The following is a 17,015-nucleotide window of genomic DNA, read 5'->3' as shown; positions in this document are numbered from 1 at the left end:
TCAGACAAATCAGACACAGAAGGCAGTGTCTGGGTTATGTGACCACAGGCATCTAGTTTAGGTGACTTTGTGATTGTTGTCAGGTGCCCCCAAAGCCTGAGTCAAGGTTTTGAGGATGGGAAGTTTATTTGCGAGGTGACTCGAGGAAGCACCACTTGCCCAGCTGGGAAATGAGACAGGGAAGCGGAGGGTGCAATTGAGGAAGCGTCACTTCCCCAGCTGGGAAGTGGGACAGGGAAGCGGAGGAGGCATTGAGGTTCATCAGTGAGCAGGTGTCAGCTGTGGGCAACTGGGACCCCACCCCCCCAGTCACCTCTGGGGCACAGCGTAGAACTCACTCAGCTGTCTGCGAGGAAGCTAGGTATACCTCTGTTAACATCAGCTTTGTCATTAAGTGAGGCCTGCTCCTGGGGGTGTTAACTGCTGAGGGCTGAGCACACACCTGTGCCCAGGGAAAGCCGCAGACAGAGAGGCACAGGTGCTGGGCATAGGAAGCTGTCCATGTGCAGGAGAGACTTGGGTGGCATGCAGCACCTGCTACAGGGACACAAGGAACACGTGTCGCAAATTAAAGCACCAGCTTCTCTCTTTGTTCCTTGTTGGTCATAAGATAATGAGGCTGGACCAGAGGATGGGACAATCTGGGTTGGTGTTTTTTTTAAATCACCATATGCCCAGCTCCCAAGGCCCATGCCTGGCACCTTTGGGGCGCTCAGAACTATTGGTCTTGCCATCCCCTGTGACCTGTGGGCAGGAACTTCATCCCCATGCAAACACTCAAGGCCCTCCTTGGCTTGCTCCTCCCTTGTCATCCAGCCAGGAAAGCATCAGAGAAGGCTTCCCGGAGGTGTCTGAGATAAGATTCAAAGAACGAAGCGAGTAGCCAGGTGCAGAAAGGTCAAAAGAACATTCCAGATTGAGGAAAGAGCCAGAGGTGCAGATGAATGTGTCAGGTTCCAGCCCCAGCTGAGGCCCGAGGAAGGTGGGTGGATGGACAGGTAGCTGAAAAAACACCTGGGGGGCTGTAAGCAGGTGAATATGGTTTGACTCAGCAGCTCTCTCATCAGCAGCTCTCTCATCAGCAGCTCTCTCATCAGCAGCTCTCAGACACCGTCCATTCTGTCTCGGCTGCTCGAGCCGGCCACTCCCACGCTCAGCTGCACAGCCAGCTCTCTCTCGCCTTCAGGGTCAGCAACTTAACTCTTTCTCTCTCTGGGCACGAGCGCGAACTGTGCCATGCCGTGCCGTGCTGAACCCTGCCCTGGCTCCCCTCTGTCCATCTGCAAGATGGGCGGCTCTGGTTATCTCGCTCTTTCTCTGGGCGCCAGCAGCTGCACAAGAGTCATGTGGAGCCACGCCCAAGAGCCCTGTACAGTGTCAGCAGGGCAGTATACCTTCCCAAACGATAGTGGCTCCAAGCCAAGTATGAACTTACAGAAACAGGTTATAAACAAGTGGAGTATGCACCTGCGCACCTAAACTCACTGAGTCATTCTGGCCCGGATGTTTGCCTCGGCCTATTCCTTGACCAAAGCACACCCATGTACCTTACAGAATGTATCTTGCTTTACCCTAGTGTCAGGAATAGAAGACGACTTTCCACCCTTCTGCTTCCTGCCCAGAGTGCCCCTGCCTTCTCTGGCAGCCTGAAACGCCCCCTCCTTGGTGCCCCCTCAGGACTCCAGCTCAGTCTTCTGTGTTTGCTATTTTCAAAAGAGTATCTGTGAGCCCTCAGCCAGAAAGGATACATGTGGAATAGTGAGGACCCCAAGCCCAAATCCCGACAGGCCGTTGTTAGGAGTGACTGAAAATAGTGAGAGAGTCATGGAGGGGTGGGGGGCGGGCTTACTTGGCAGTTAGGGAAATAGAAGGCTGACCTGCTTGGGCCAGGGTCCTGCAGGGCACTCAAGAGGCAGGGGCTGAAGGGTGTGGGAGGCCCCGGCAGGTAAGTCCTCGGTGCAGGTTTGGGTTCTCCCGGAAGCAGATCTGAGAATGAGTTAGGAGTGCCAAAGTTTCAATGGAGAGTAACACCTGGGAAGTGACAAGGATGGGAGAAGAATTGGGCAGGAGGAGCTATCAGGCCACAGTGCCCCTGGCAAAGTCTCGGCAAGTCCAGGGGAGAGCTCTGGAGAAACTTGTGCATTGCAGGAAATCCCCCACTGGGCAGAAATGGCTGGGCCCTTGGACAGCCTCCTTGCTCCTTCATAGGCTGGGGGTCACTCTGAAACAGTGTCACCCACTTTATGAACATATATACAATAGGAGGGTTGAATTGAAGCTTTAAGACAAGATCAGAATTTTTTTAATTTTAATTTTTAAGTTCCAGGATACATGTGCAGGATGGGCAGGTTTTTTACATAGGTAAACGTGCGCCATGGTGGTTTGCTGCACCCGTCAACCCATCACCTATTTTTTCTAATGCTCTCCCTCCCCCTACTCAGCCCCCCAACAGGCTCCGATGTGTGTTGTTCCCCTCCCTGTGACCATGGGATCTCATTGATCGGCTGCCACTTAAGTGAGAACTCATTGATCGGCTGCCACATAAGTGAGAACACGTGGTGTTCGGTTTTCTGTTCCTGCGTTAGTTTGCTGAACACTGTTCACGGTAGCAAAGACATGGAATCAACCCAAATACCCATCAATGATAGACTGGATAAAGAAAATGTGGTACATATACACCATGGAATACTGTGAATCCATAAAAAGGAATGACATCATGTCCTTTGCAGGGACTTGGATGGAGCTGGAAGATAGGAAATTTTAAGAGAAAGAAGAGAGATTTTTTTTGGTTCAGGAAATTCTGTTAAGGGCCAAACACTGAATTTGTCTGAGAGCTTCCTGGCGGCCATGGTGAAAAGAGAAAAAAAAATAGGTTATGAAGTTATCCTTATTTTATAATAGAAAATATGCAGGTCATGAAGGAAAGAAATGGTTTTCTACCCCAAAAGTCTAGAGTTATTTTATCACATGAATGTTGCATTTTGAACTTTGAGGAAATAGTAGAAATATTATACTTAGGGCATGAAACAGAAATGTTGCTCATTCAGCTGCTTTTCTCATTTACCCTTAATAAATGCTGGGGAAAGCATTAAATTATAGTTCATAAAAAAAGACATTCTGAAGCAGTTTTTAGTACCCTGCTGGAAATAACACTCCAAAACCTTTGGAAGGGTACTTGCTTCTTGGAGAATCTGGAGCAAATTTAATGGCATTTGCTTAAGAAGAGCATTTTCACATACCCTGTGGGGCAGAGCCTGTTTTAGGGATGCTCCCTGCTGTGTCTGGAATGGACTGTCCTCAGGAGCCATCAAAATAGCCACCTTTCCCTGCAGGAGGAAGAAAGATCAGAGCACTGAGTATAGGCATCTGTGTCCGAAAGCGCCCCATGATCTGATTATTGTGCTTTCAGGGGTCTAATCAGTCAGCCCGCCTTCAAGCATACATTCATAGAGGTTTGAACAATTAAGGTCTTCATTTAAACAAACAAAAAAAAAAGACAGATTCTCTGAGGCTGGAAGTTTGCAGTGTTCAACATGGAAAAGGCATAAATCACGAGGGTGGGTTTGAGTCTTGGGAAGATTCACTCTTTGGGACTATTTCCACTCAAGTTTTCTTGTATTTCAGAGGGTCGCATGGAAAGGGCCTTGCAGTCATTAAGCTCAATCCTTCTTTCCACGATAGTGTGGACTGCAGGGCATCCTGGCCAAGTGACATCCTACCGCTCTCAGGACACCTGTGATGAGGGTGAACGCATGAGCCAGGCAAACAGGAGGCGCTTAGTGAATATTCAGCAAACGAGCTTCAGTGAGGGAAGCTTCAAGCCATGGTTGAATGTATATGATATCATGCAATTATTACAACAGCCATTGGAGGCAGGAATGATAACAAAAGATGAACAGGGGCACAGCTGCCCAATGCTATAGATGGATTTGAACTCTGGGTGTGCTCTACCTTGCGTTGGAGACAGTCAAGACACCCCCGTTCTCAGCTTTTCTCCCAGCCAGCTGGGTGGTTGGGCAAATCATGGCATCTTGCTGCACCTCTGTTTTCCCATTTTTAAACAAGGGCTTTGGACTCCGTAGTTTCAAAGGCCCTTGCGAAGTTTTGCCCCCAGCTAAGGTATGTGGCTGGGAGGTGGTACTCATCCCTGTCGTTCGCCGTGTTGGACACTCTGGTCCCTGTTGTCCGTGCTTGTGTTCCACTTTTTGCTGTGTTTGCGGCGTTCTTGGGTTTGTTGGGTGTTTCCGGTGTTTTCGGGGAGGTCGTGGCTGTGCTGGCTGTGCGGCGGGACCTTTTTTTTGTTTTTTTTGTTGGGGTTGTTGAGAGCTCGCTACGTCCGCTGGCAGGTGGTCACCGTGATTGTCACCATGGCCTGCTACCAGCTCTGTGGCCTCAGTGCGGTGAGTCCTGGGGCCCGGTGGGCATCTTTGCATGACTGGAGGGATCAGAGGGCGGGGAGGTTCAGGGCTTGGGCCCTGGATGCCCAGGTTCAAGTCTCAGCTCTGTCATCACCACAAACTCTATGCTGTTAGGCAACCATGTAATTTGACTGATCCTCAGTTTCCTCATCTGTAAAATGGGATCGCATAATATGGAAAGACACAATCCATGCAAAGTGTTCAGGTCAGCCGCTGGCCACAGAGATATCCCATAATAAATGCTAGCACTAATTATCCCTAGACATGTCTAAAAGTCATGGTTCTTTAAAAAACGGATATTAGGAAGTCGGAAGTGAGAGACGCTGAGATGATTTTAATAAAAGTACTCTTGGCTGGGTTGTCTTCAACTCACAACTTTGGCTTGAAAAAAACCTCAAGGCTTTAAGTAAGAAATGCTCTGGGGCTTGAGCTGCCACAGGCAGGGAAGTCTGAGGAGGTCTCTCCATGAGGTTCCCCAGACGCTTGGACGTTCGCAGCAGTCTCCTCTGCCTTGAGGGCACTCGAAGGTGGAATTCCTGGTTGGAGACTTAGGGAGGCAGAGTCTGGATCTTTATTGTTATTGTTGCTTCGGACAAATGGAGTGGGTTGCCTCTAGGGGTGGTGAGCTCCCCATCTATGGAGGTGTGCAAACAGGCTGGCCGACCACTTGGCAGGGGAGTATAGAGGAGATTCTTGCATAAAGCATGCAAACTGCCTCTGAGGTCACTCATGTCACTTTAGAGGAGACTGGCTGAACCCAGAGGGAGGGAGAAGAGGCAGCCGCCAGCACCCTTCTGAAGAGCCCTAGGTAAGACAGCTTGCATTTATACTAAATAAGCATGAGCCCAGCACCCCCAAAGGTGGGCAGGGAGGGCGTTTGGGGGTGTCTAGGGAAGATGAAGTGAAGGGGAGTCATTCCTGTCCAGAGAAGGAAAAACAGCAGCATAGAAAGCTGCAACCACAGTGTTCCACCTCCTTTCCACAACTGTTGGTTCTATTTTCGGAAACACTAGGATGAAATGAGATCACCTTGCTTTTTGCTTTTACCTTTCTCCTTGGTCTGGTTAAAGTCAGCAGGTTGAGCAGGTGCCTGGGTCAGTGGCTCTACCTACATTAACCGAGTGATCCTGGGAGAGTCCTGCTGTCTCTTCCTGTTGACGAGACCGAGGTTGTGCCAGACAGTCTCAAGGAGGCGCTCCTTGTTCTCGGAGAGTAGAGAGGGGAAATGAATCATTTCTTAAAGCTAACGCCTGAAGTCTTGAAGACTGAATATGGAACCTGTAGTGAATGAGGCATTTACATTGAGAACCATGACAGTTCTAAACAGAATTCACTTCTCCACAGGGACATCATTTTCCTATTTGCATCCGCCGTATAACTTCATAAATTCCGCTGTGGTGTACCTGCAAGGCGTGCTGCCTAAGCACATGATGAAAAAAAAATCTCAGCTACTCCCAAAGCCAGGCCCCAGCCTCAGAGCGTTCTGCCCTCCTGTGTTGATGATCTTTAATGTTTAAGTCGGGAATAATACTTGCAGCTGAACGTGCTTTACCTGACCCAGAGCAGAGCTCTGGACCAAGAGTCAGAGGCCTGGCTTCCCATCTCAGTGGGGCACAAACCTGCAGTGAGAAACCCGGGCCAGCTGCTCCCCTTCACTTGGCCTCCACCCACTGGGTTGCAAGCCTAATCAAGTGCACATACATGTAGCACTCAGCGTGGGCCAGGAGCTGTCACCATGGCGGCCCTGTGAGTTAGGCCCCACTGTTAGGCACAGAGACGTTGAGACACTTTTCCAAGGTCAAACAGCAAGGAATAGTAGAAAAAGGACTTGAGCCCCAGCTATCTGGCCTCAGGGTCCCCCTCCGAGCACCCCCATGCATGTCACTCAGGCTGTGTCCCCAGGCCATCCCTAGGCGGCCACAGGGACAAGTCTTCTTCCGTGTTACATACAGAGGGAGCCATGCCGGCATCACCGCTGTACCGTGGTCCAGCTCTCCCCTGCATCTGCTGCCTTGTCATCCAGATTCACGGGTCCAAGAGAGCTAACATGGATCCAAAATTTTAGCTGCCTTGGAAGACTTGTTTTGTCTTCTTCATTTTCCCAGACATTATTTGGGGGACATGACCTGTCACTTGAGACATCCGTAAATACTGCCAGGCATCTCTGTGTTTGTCATCTTATTCCAGCCCCAAACGGTCCCACAGGATAGGTGGTATCGCCCCCATTTTCTAGACGAAGAACTTGTGGCTCACGGAGGGTCAGGCCTTGCCCAAGGTCCCAGGGGTGGTGCCTGCACAGACAAAGTCACACCTGCTGGTGCTGGGTGCACTCCCGGTACAGCCCACCCAGGCACTTTGTACCAAACTTGCATTTCTCAACCTCATAACTGTATACATTTTGAGCTGGAAAATTCATTGTCAGGGGGGCTATGCTGTGTGCCTAGGCTATTCGGCAGCCTTGCTGGTCTCTTCCCATTAGGTACCAGTAGCACCGTCTGCCCCACCAGCTGTGACAACCAAAAATGGCTCCGGACACTGCCAGACATCGCAGTGGGAGCAAATTGCCCCCAGCTGAGAACCTCTGTATCAAGCCAACATCACAGATGCTCAGTGTATTTATGCTAAGGAACCGATGAATGGTTTTCACGTACTTTGGAAGTCACTCAAAAGTTCACCGGGTGCAGTGGCTCACGCCTGTAATCCCAGCACTTTGGGAGGCTGAGGCAGGCGGATCACTTGAGGTCAGGAGTTCGAGATCACCCTGGCCAACATGGTGAAACCTACTAAATACAAAAATTAGCCAAGCATGGTGGCGGGCACCTGTAGACCCAGCTACTCTGGGTAGGCTGAGGCAGGAGAATCACTAGAACCTGGGAGGCAGAGGCTGCAGTGAGCCAAGATCACACCACTACACCCCAGCCTGGGCAACAGAGCAAGACTCTATCACAAAAAAAAAAAAAAAAAAAAAAAAAAAAAAAAAAAAAAAAAAGGAAAAAGGAAATTATTCAAAAGTTGGAATAAAAACATTTATTTATTTATTTCTAAATTCCTTTTTGGTATTGGATTGTTGTTTTTTTTCCCCTGCCTCACACAATAAGCTTTCAAATTCCCTTCTCTAAAATTAGACCTGTCGCTTAAAGTGACTTATTTTAGGCAGCTGCCTTCCTTTCGAGCAGTTTGTCCTCGGCATGAAAACCAGGCTTCAGTGTGAGTGTCAGTCTGTTGCCAGTATGAAGGAGGCTCCTGGCTTTAGGCCCACCCCGCTGTCCGCATTGCTGGGGTGGCCACAGCAGCTCCTACCCCTCCACTGTGCTCCCCTCACCTGGAGAGAGCTATTAGTGGGTCTCCATCCTTGAAGATGGAGGCTGCATCTTATCAACCCTGTGTCTCCAGCACCAGAGCAGCCCATGCCACGTGGTGGGCACCTGAGTGTCTAGGGGAGAAAAGGAGGCAAGGGCAGGAGATAGGGAGTTCTTGGGCTAAAAATTGGATCAATATCAATTGTCAAGCCCAGTGTGGGGAAGCTTTCATTTTCTTGAACCTTCCTGAATCTTCCAGAATGCCTAGGGTCATGGCGTGGTTCTCTTATCTACTTGGGATGACCTTTCCTTGGGGTTCCTTCTTTCTTAAACACAGAAGCCAATCATAGTCACTTCCCTGGGCCTCAGTCTCCCATCATGAAAAATGGGGATGATAATACTCAGTTTGCACAACTGATATGAGGAATCTGTGGAATTATGTGAAATATCTCACAGGTGGCAACTGCTCAGCTTGCATGAATCTCCTCCCAACCTTGCTGTCATCAGCACAACTGTTTCTAGCATTGTTTTCTCCTCTCTCAATGTCATGCAGTTTCCAAGTCTGCTGCTTCCTGATATGCAGTCTTGGTTGGGAAACAAGACACCCAAGTGTGTTAGAAATCGATGTAAAATAAGAGCAAAGAGGATCAGAGTGCCCGCCGTGAATGAGCCCATATGGGCCTGGTGACATTGGTTCTGGGTGCTCACTGGCAGTGGATGGCTGCCTGGGATTTTGCACTTGGTGGGATGCCCACGCATTACAGGGTTCCTGGTGTGTTCCTCTAACCACTTACTTGGGAAACTGTTGTGTACTCCTCCCTTCCTTGCCAGACTAAGAGGTCTTCTAAGGCAGACGAGGACCTGTGTTGTCTGCTGTCACCTTAGTGCCTAAGAGAGTCCCAGATTTCTTACCCTTTCTCTAAACTGTTGAGTAGAAGGGAGGGAAAGGAGGTGACTGGGAGGGACGAGGGGAAGGAGACATGAAACCTTAGATGCATTTGTAGAAAACTGTGGTACTTTCCCCCTCTTTTGGCCTGGAACCACATGAAGGTCCATCTGATTTGTTGAACCATCATTAGGAGTTCTGGAGCCTAAATCAGGTTTTGTACAAAATCTCAAATTACAATTTCAGAAGCAGTTATTAATAACTTTTGTTTTGAAAAGATTCTCCTGAAATCACTTCCTAGATCAAATTGGAAGAATCTAAAACGTTCTGTAATCATAATAGCGGAGACCATCTCACTGCAGCAATTGGCTGTGTCCTGATGGATAGGGAGAAAGCTGAGAAGAGACCCTCCATGTGGCCACCCTAAACTGTGGTCAAGAGTGCCAGGCTTGGAGTCATCTGCCTGCATGCAACTTGAAACACTGAACTGTTGAGGTATGGGACCTTGGACAAGTTGTCATAATTGCCCCGTGCCTCAGTTTCCCCAGCTGTAAAGTGGTGGTGAAGATAGATGAAAGGATGCATTTAAAGTTCAGTGGCTGGGCGTGGTGGCTCACACCTGTAATCTCAGCACTTTGGGAGGCTGGGGCAGGCAGATCACCTGAGGTCAGGAGTTCGAGACCAGCCTGACCAACATGGAGAAACCCCATCTCTACTAAAAATAGAAAATTAGTTGGGCGTGGTGGCGCATACCTGTAATCCCAGATATTCGGGAGGCTGAGGCAGGAGAATTGCTTGAACCCAGGAGGCGGAGGTTACGGTGAGCGGAGATCGCGCCATTGCATTCCAGCCTGGGCAACAACAGCGAAACTCCATCTCAAACAAACAAACAAACAAATAAATAAATAAATAAAGCAGTTCAGCCCGGGGTCTGCCACATAGGTGGTGTTCCGTAATCTTAGCTATTATGTTGTTGAAGGAGCCCCAGCCTGAGACCGCCAGGGAGGTGATGGTTGCAGCACACATCCTCTGACTTCCCAGCTGTGTAGCCCTGGGTGAGACACTTCACCCCTCTGAGCCTCAATCGCTCATGTCAGAGTTCAAAGGAGAGCAGGCCAGAAAGGTGGTATCACTGGGCTAAGGGCTGGGTCAGTGTGAGGTTAGATTTTTATCTGTAAGATGAGAAGCAAGACTGGGTGATCCAACACTCTTTGAAAAGCTTTTAAAAGCAAACATTTTCTGGCCACTCTTAAAATTTGAGTCCTTACTTTGTATTCTTCTGGATACAAAGGGGGCTCCGGGGCAGGATGCACTCTTAAGTTTCTTGGGTGTTTTCTTATTTTACAGCGACCTCAAACTGTCCAATCAAATAAGCATCAGTGTGAGCAGAGGTAAAGCTGAAGGCAGTCACATTCCCACTCTATCAGCTGATGCAAGGGGCGGGCAGTGGCTTCGTGGCACAAACAGAATAAGACTGGTAGTGTGTGTGATGTTCAGGCCTGCCCTGGCGGGGACAGGGCCAGCCCAGCAGGACCCCTGCAGCCGCTGGGCTTGGGGAGAGGATTTGTGGGCTGATTTCTGCCTTTTGATGCATGAACGGTTGTAAAAATAAATACGGCTTTTATTGCTGTTTTTATAACTGTCCCTTACTGAACTCAGAATTTCATGCGAATGACTCTCTCCACTAACCTGCAAAGGGACATCTATAGCAGTGTCTCTATGGGGAGAACTGAAACCAGGGGGTGAGAGGAGCCAGAGGGAGGTGCTGGCCGCAACATAAGAGGACTCACATTAAGTGGGATCTAGGGCTGGGAACCTCAGGAACGTGAGCTGGTCGGGCCACGGGGATCAGAATCACGGCTATGAATAACACAAACGTCAGACACCTTCACATGGGTGACAGCGTGGCAGCCTGAAGGCATTAAGAGGGCCCCTAGAGAACGCTGGCCGTTGAAAATCAGTGAATTTGGCTGATGACTGAGAAAGGCTCTTACACTTCTGGAATCCAACCCTGAAGGTGCACTGGGGATCACAGTTACCCCCTAAAGGGGAGTCGATTGTATAAACATATTCAATGGACACAGGGTTTTCAGGATAATGTTAGCTTCTGTTATAGCCCTGAGAACTGTAGGAATTGGTGGATTTATTAGACGCTACTTCTGTACACCATGGATGTGACAGCAAAGGTTCAGGCTTTAAGCACCCCATTTACTTTTGCCTAGAACAAGGTGATACTGATGAAGAGTATGGGTTTAACCTATGCTTTCTGGAGTCTAACGCTCACTCAAATGAGAGACAGGTGCAGAACAGGAAGGTTCTTGTTTACACGAATATTAAAACCTGTTTTTGCCAATAGATGTATGCCTGCCTGCAAGCTCGAAGAAATGGGTGTCGTAGTTTTCACTGGCATCTCTCGGTTTGCCCATAACTTTATGGAGGTTTACTTTCTTCACAAAATTTAACCATCTGTAGATATAAGTAGGTCCTAAGTCTTCCCGCCAATGCATGAATAATTTTTGCTAAAAACATCTGGTAATAAGACAGATCTATAGAAACAAGAGCATCCAGAAACAAAGAGCAAAACGCAAGAGTGTGGCCAGCTAATGTTGGACCTGACAGGATATGAACAATGTGCTCTAACATTTCTGCTGAATAGGGATCAAACTATTCTTAAATGTTCATACGGTCCTTTAAGGCAGGGGGTTTCCCCATCAGAATTCATCAATTAGGACAATGGGTTTTCTGTGGTTCAGCAAACTCAATTTTAAAGAAATGGCTGGGATGGGGAGAACCCAGACATCATTTGCGTCCAGGTTAAAAACCTCAAAGTGAATACTGAAGAGTGACCATTCTCACCCAGTTCCTGACACCTCACGGGACAGGCAAAATAAGCGTGGTCATGTTCGTTTGACTGGGGAGGAGTAGGAATCTCCGCAGGGCAGAGCGAATTGCCTGAGGTCACGCAGCTAGTTCAAGATGGAGCCAGGTCTCCAAACTCCTAATCAGTGCTTGTCTGATGCCATGAGAGTCAATGAGGATTTAGGTCTAACCTCATGTGGTAGAAACCCCAAAAGAGACCTCAACAAGATGGACAGTTTTCTGTCTCACATGAAGTAAGTTGCGAGGGCTGGTATAGCAACTCTAAACCACACATACTGGTTTTCCCAGGACGCACTCAATATATGTGTGTTGTCCCAGCATAATTATCAACACTCTCAAAAGTGTTCATGTTTGGATAACAAATTACAGAACCACTGTAGTCAGTGAGGGCACAGGCTAACTCTAACTTCCTGGTCCAGCATCCGAATAAGCAGCTTTCATCCCAAGGCAGGGGCTCTAGGTATAGTTAAACAGGTTGTGCATTACCCAACTCTGGGGAACATCTTTCACCTTGTACGCATTGTGGATTTACTATGGCAATTTTTCAGTGGATGACAGTAAACCATTTTGTGTAGTGGAGGCCTTTTCTGGTTCTCATAAAGTTACCATGGAGGTTAATGGCCGTGCTGTTCTGAAGTCACCTAGTAATCCAAAAAAGGCTGCTGAGGCTCCAGCCATCACCTCCACCATCCTGACACAGAAAGAAGGAAAGGCAAACAAAAATAAAAAACAAAAACGGAAGCATACCTCCTGGATGAAAAGTTCCTTTTAAAAAAAGGGAAACTTCCTGGAAGCTCCACCAACATTACTGTTTCTATCTCACCGCCACACTTGGCTGCAAGAAAACTGGGAAGTGTAGTCTTTTAGCTGGGAACTCCCAGTAGTCCAGGAGTTCTTTTAGTAATGAAGAAAGGGAAAAGGTGGGATGAAGGTGAAAAATGAGCATCCACGCCACTCCACCTTGGGACTCTGAGTTTAATCTAAAGACCACCTTATACCCAAATTTGATTTAGAAAATAGATTAAGTCCTTCCACTGACCATTCTCTCTTCTCATTCTTTCCTGCATTACAGATTTGGTTCTATACCAACATCATCTTTGGAAAAGCTGGGATCCCCCCGGCAAAGATCCTGTATGTCACCCTGAGTACAGGAGGCATCGAGACTTTGGCTGCCATCTTCTCTGTAAGTCAACTGAGTGTTACTCCTTAGAATGCCACAGAGGGTTACACAGCACAGTGGGAATGTTCGTAAGGTCCTTTAAGGCATGGGGTTTCCCCATCAGAATTCATCAATTAGGACAATGTAGGACAATGTGGTTTTCTATCACTCAGCAAACTCTTGGTTTTAAAGAAATAGCTGGGATGGGGATAATCCAGACATCATTTGTGTCCAGGCTATTGATCTGAAACCTCAAAGTGAATACTGAAGAGTGACAATTCTCACCCAGTCCCTGACACCTCACAGGACAGGCAACACTGCATGTGGGAACCCCAGGCAACAAACAGGCATCCCTTTAAAGGAGCACGTCCTTTGTCATGCCCAAGTGGGCTGGATTTTAGGAGTTCATCATGCAGTTCTTCACTGACATTTTACCCATCTAGAGGATATTTCCTTTCTATATTTTGCTTCCCTGTCATCTTCCTTTTAATAAATAACTCCATCCTTTGAGTTCTCACTTAGTCACAAATGATGAAATATGAATGAATAAAATATGTGAAAGAGGGCCATATTGTCCCCAGGAGTTCAGATCAGAGAATTGATGTGAGTCTTCAATCTCTTGCCATGACATTTAAAATATTTCAAAACCATTAGCAGTCATCTCATTACCCCAGACATGTGGGAGTTTGCAAGGCAAAGGAGAAAGGACATTCCAGTCTACCAGTATAATAGAGAGGAAGACCTTAATAAAAAGCCAATATGTTCAAAAGAAGGCATAGAGCTCGTCACTGTTTCTCAACCTCCGATATGCAAAACAAACATTTGGTGGAGGGGAAAGTTGGGTGGCTTCAGAACCTAGAAGAAATTTCCATATCTTGGAATCAGATCAAACTGGATTTGAATCCTGGCTCTGGCACTTCTTGGCTGTGTAGCATTGAGCAGTGCACTCAACATCTCTGAGCTTCAGTTGCCCTCTTTATGAGATGTTTGTGTCTCTTCTTTCTTGTAGGTATGTCTGTGCCTCACATTTTAGGCACACAGGACACAGTTAGGCTCCCTTCCAAATGGAAAGAGAGGGCTAAAATTAGAGACTTGTGTTCTCTGACCTTGATGGAGTAGTTTGTTTATTTTCACTCTTGCTCACTGATTCACACTGACAAGATTGATGTCCATGCAAACAGGCAGAGGCTTGCAGTTGTCTTTCTGACTTCTTGATGACAGGACACTCATTTTGCACCTCACGCTTAACGGGTCCTTCTAACAAGATGCTTTTTAAAAATAGATATCATAAAAAATGTAAAGGAATGATGTTTTGTCTCTTTCCCTTTCCACTTCATGGCCTTTTTGTTAGAGGAAAACATTTCAACGTTTCACGTTCTGGAAGTTTCACAAGATTCATTCTCATTATTCTCAAGTTATAGACTGCATCTAGTTTTCTTTATTAATTTTTACTTTGAGCTGTGGAAAAACACAGTCAGTCTGAGATGAAAATTATGGGGAAAGTACGGGAGATTTTTCGTTTTGTTTTTTGTAAAGTATTTTATTGGTATTGTAAAGAAATCAATACCAGTTCATTAGGGCAAATTTGTAAAATTCAGAAAAATAGAGAGAAACAAAGAAGAAACTACCTACAATCATACTACCCAAGGAAGTTTGGCAAATTCTTCCCTTGTCTTTCTGTGCATAGATGTACATTTCTTACATAGTAGCACAGTAATCCTGTGCTCTAATCTGCTTTTGTTCACGTAATCTTATGTCAGAATGATTCTCCATTTTCTTATTTATTATTTTTTGTTGAAGTGTATCATAGATGCAGAAAATTATGCAGATCATCACCTTCCCTGAGTTAACACTAGTGTTGAAAGATTTATCCTTCTCCAGTAATTTTCTATATGATAATTTCCTTAACCATTGTCTGCGGGTGGGGTTGTTGAATGTCTCTGCTCAGAACCTGATGGCAGTGCCGTGCTTTCTGGGTTCCAGTCCCAGCTCTGTGTCTTTTTATTAGCTGCATGACCCCCATGTAAGTTATTCAGCAGCTGTGTGACTCAGTTTCCCCACTTCTAAAGGCCATTATCCCTGCCTCATAGGGATGGACTGAGGATTGTACCAATGAATGTACATTAAGTGATTCCAGCAGTGGCTGGCAAGTGGTATGCATTCAGTAAGTGGTAACTATTCTTGTCCTATTTAGGTAGATTTCCATAATTTGTGATTTTGAATAAGGCTACGATGGACATCCTTGTAGACAGCAGGATTTTACAGGGACTCTTGCTATCTTTTGACAGTTGAGGAAACCAAGACCCAAAGGAGTGACTTACTGTGGGTCACACAGTCAGCTGGCTCAGAACCCGAGGGAGTGGGGAAAGGGATCATCATGGGGCTCCTACTGCCCCCCAGTGAGACCCCAAAGTGTTCTATACGGGACCTCATGAGTGCTCACGTCATGCCTGAAAGTCCAGTGACTGCCCTTGTTTGAAAGAGGAGCACATGAGGAAGTGGCTACGCTTCTTCCCTTGGTCCAAGAAGACTTCACAGGAAGCCATTCTTCTTCGTTCCAGACTCCAGAAGCCATTCCTTCTTGTCCCCATGCTCTGGCAGGCAGATCTTCTTCCTTAAAAGCTGACAATACTGGGCAAAGTATTCCTTGGAAAGACGAACCCCAGAAAGGAGAGTAAATGACTTCACAGTCCTGAAAGGGAAGGAGGAGTCCTTTCTAAAATCAGGACTCAGAGCCGCAGCCTCTGGAGAGCGCTCCTGCCGCTGCCTTTAAGTGTGGACCTGGTGGATCTCAGTCATCTGGACCATGGCCAGTTGGTACCCTGCCATTTAGCAAGCTCTTGCCAGCTCCTCCCGTGGTCAGACTGTTGACCCTGTGCTGGGCTTACAGAGGGCCTTTGCCGTGGTGCCTGCCTGTACGAGCTCACAGTCCAATGGAGGAGGTTGACTATGACCCAAGGATAAATGATGTTTTGCTGTTGTAGAGGTGCAGGAACCTCTGTGTGGGAGGTTCCTCTGAGCAGGAAGTGATGCTTGGTGGATTCTTTCATGCAGGCATGCATTCATCCGTTCCACGGACACCTAAGATGCCCTCATACTGTGCCAGCTGTCACAGGTGAAGTTGCCATGATCTAGAGAGAAAAGCAAACCTGGAAACAATTACTACATGCAACACGGAGACAAGCTTCCCTCTCAAATAAGGTGTTCTGGGAGGGATTCCTGGAGACAGGGACCAGGAACCTGAGAGCTGAAGGCCAGCAGAAGTTAGGTGAAATGAAGTACATTGTATAGTCTGTCCCCCTTTCATCTTCTCAAAGAGCTGGAGATGCAAGGACAGATGCAGAACAGTCCATTGGAAACAGTCCTTAAAATGGTAGCATTGACCCCAGTTCCTGGAAAGGCATGAGGCTAAATTCAGCATGAGGCTGAGAGTGTGGAATAGAAAAACGTTCTGGGGAGAAAGAGCTTTGGCTTTAGGATGAGGCTACTCTGAATTCAAATCCTGATCACCCATTTACCAGCTGAGTGGTCTTGGGAACATTGGCCAACACCTCTGAATTTATTTGCTCATCTGTAAAATGGACATAACCATTCCCACCTGTGGTGGGCAAAATAATGGCTCCCCAAGATGTCCACACCATGATTCCCAGAAGCTGAGAATATATTACCTTACACGGCACAAAGGAATGTTGCAGGTGGGACAATCTTGAGACAGAGAGCGAACCCTGGATTACCCAAGTGAGCCCAATATTACACAGGGTCCTTGTAAGTGAAAGGGGGAGGCAGGAGGGTCAGAGGCAGAGAAGGAGATGTGATGGTGGAAGCAGAGGCAGGAGTGACGCCATTGCCAGCTTTGAAGGTGAGGAAGGAGTCACAAGCCCAGGAATGCAGATGTTCTCTGGAAGCTGCAGCAGGCCAGGTTCTGCCCTGGAGCCTCCAGAAGGAACCAGCCCTGCAGACACCATCGTGTTTGCACTGCAAGATCTATTCTAGACTTCTGACTTCCAAAACTATAAGATAATCCACCTGGCTTGTTTTCAGCCACTGAGTCTGTGGTAACTCACTACAGCAGCAATGGGAAACTAATACAGCATCCAACAGAATTATGGAAACAAATCCAAGGAGTGTGAAAGCCACTCCCCTGTTCCTCACAGAGCGCCAATATAAGGTAAATTCCATGCCCTTTCCGAAGTTTTTATAGATACAAAAATGTCATATTTATATAGGTTGTATATTACATCATATAATATACATAATATGTTTATATATTATATATTTGAGAACAATGAAATAAAAATATGTAGATATATTTTTATATATTATATATAAACATTTTTATATGATATATAAAATATATGATATATAAAAGTATG

General features: G+C 47.0%; 1 protein-coding gene across 1 annotated transcript in view; it reads left to right on the top strand.

Moving 5' to 3' along the window:
* The window catches only part of SLC2A9 (solute carrier family 2 (facilitated glucose transporter), member 9), a 195,429-nt gene that overhangs the window by 106,739 nt on the left and 71,675 nt on the right, over positions 1-17,015 (top strand). Inside the window, 4 exon segments of the mRNA XM_011987830.1 lie at positions 3,682-3,804; positions 4,083-4,119; positions 4,262-4,400; positions 12,556-12,666. Of these exon segments, the coding sequence (XP_011843220.1) occupies positions 3,682-3,804; positions 4,083-4,119; positions 4,262-4,400; positions 12,556-12,666 (410 nt within the window).

Source organism: Mandrillus leucophaeus, unplaced genomic scaffold (assembly GCF_000951045.1).
Source record: "Mandrillus leucophaeus isolate KB7577 unplaced genomic scaffold, Mleu.le_1.0 Scaffold317, whole genome shotgun sequence".
Taxonomy (NCBI): Eukaryota; Metazoa; Chordata; class Mammalia; order Primates; family Cercopithecidae; genus Mandrillus; species Mandrillus leucophaeus.
The sequence above is the reverse complement of the archived record's forward strand: the minus strand, read 5'-3'. Positions and strand labels throughout refer to the sequence as shown.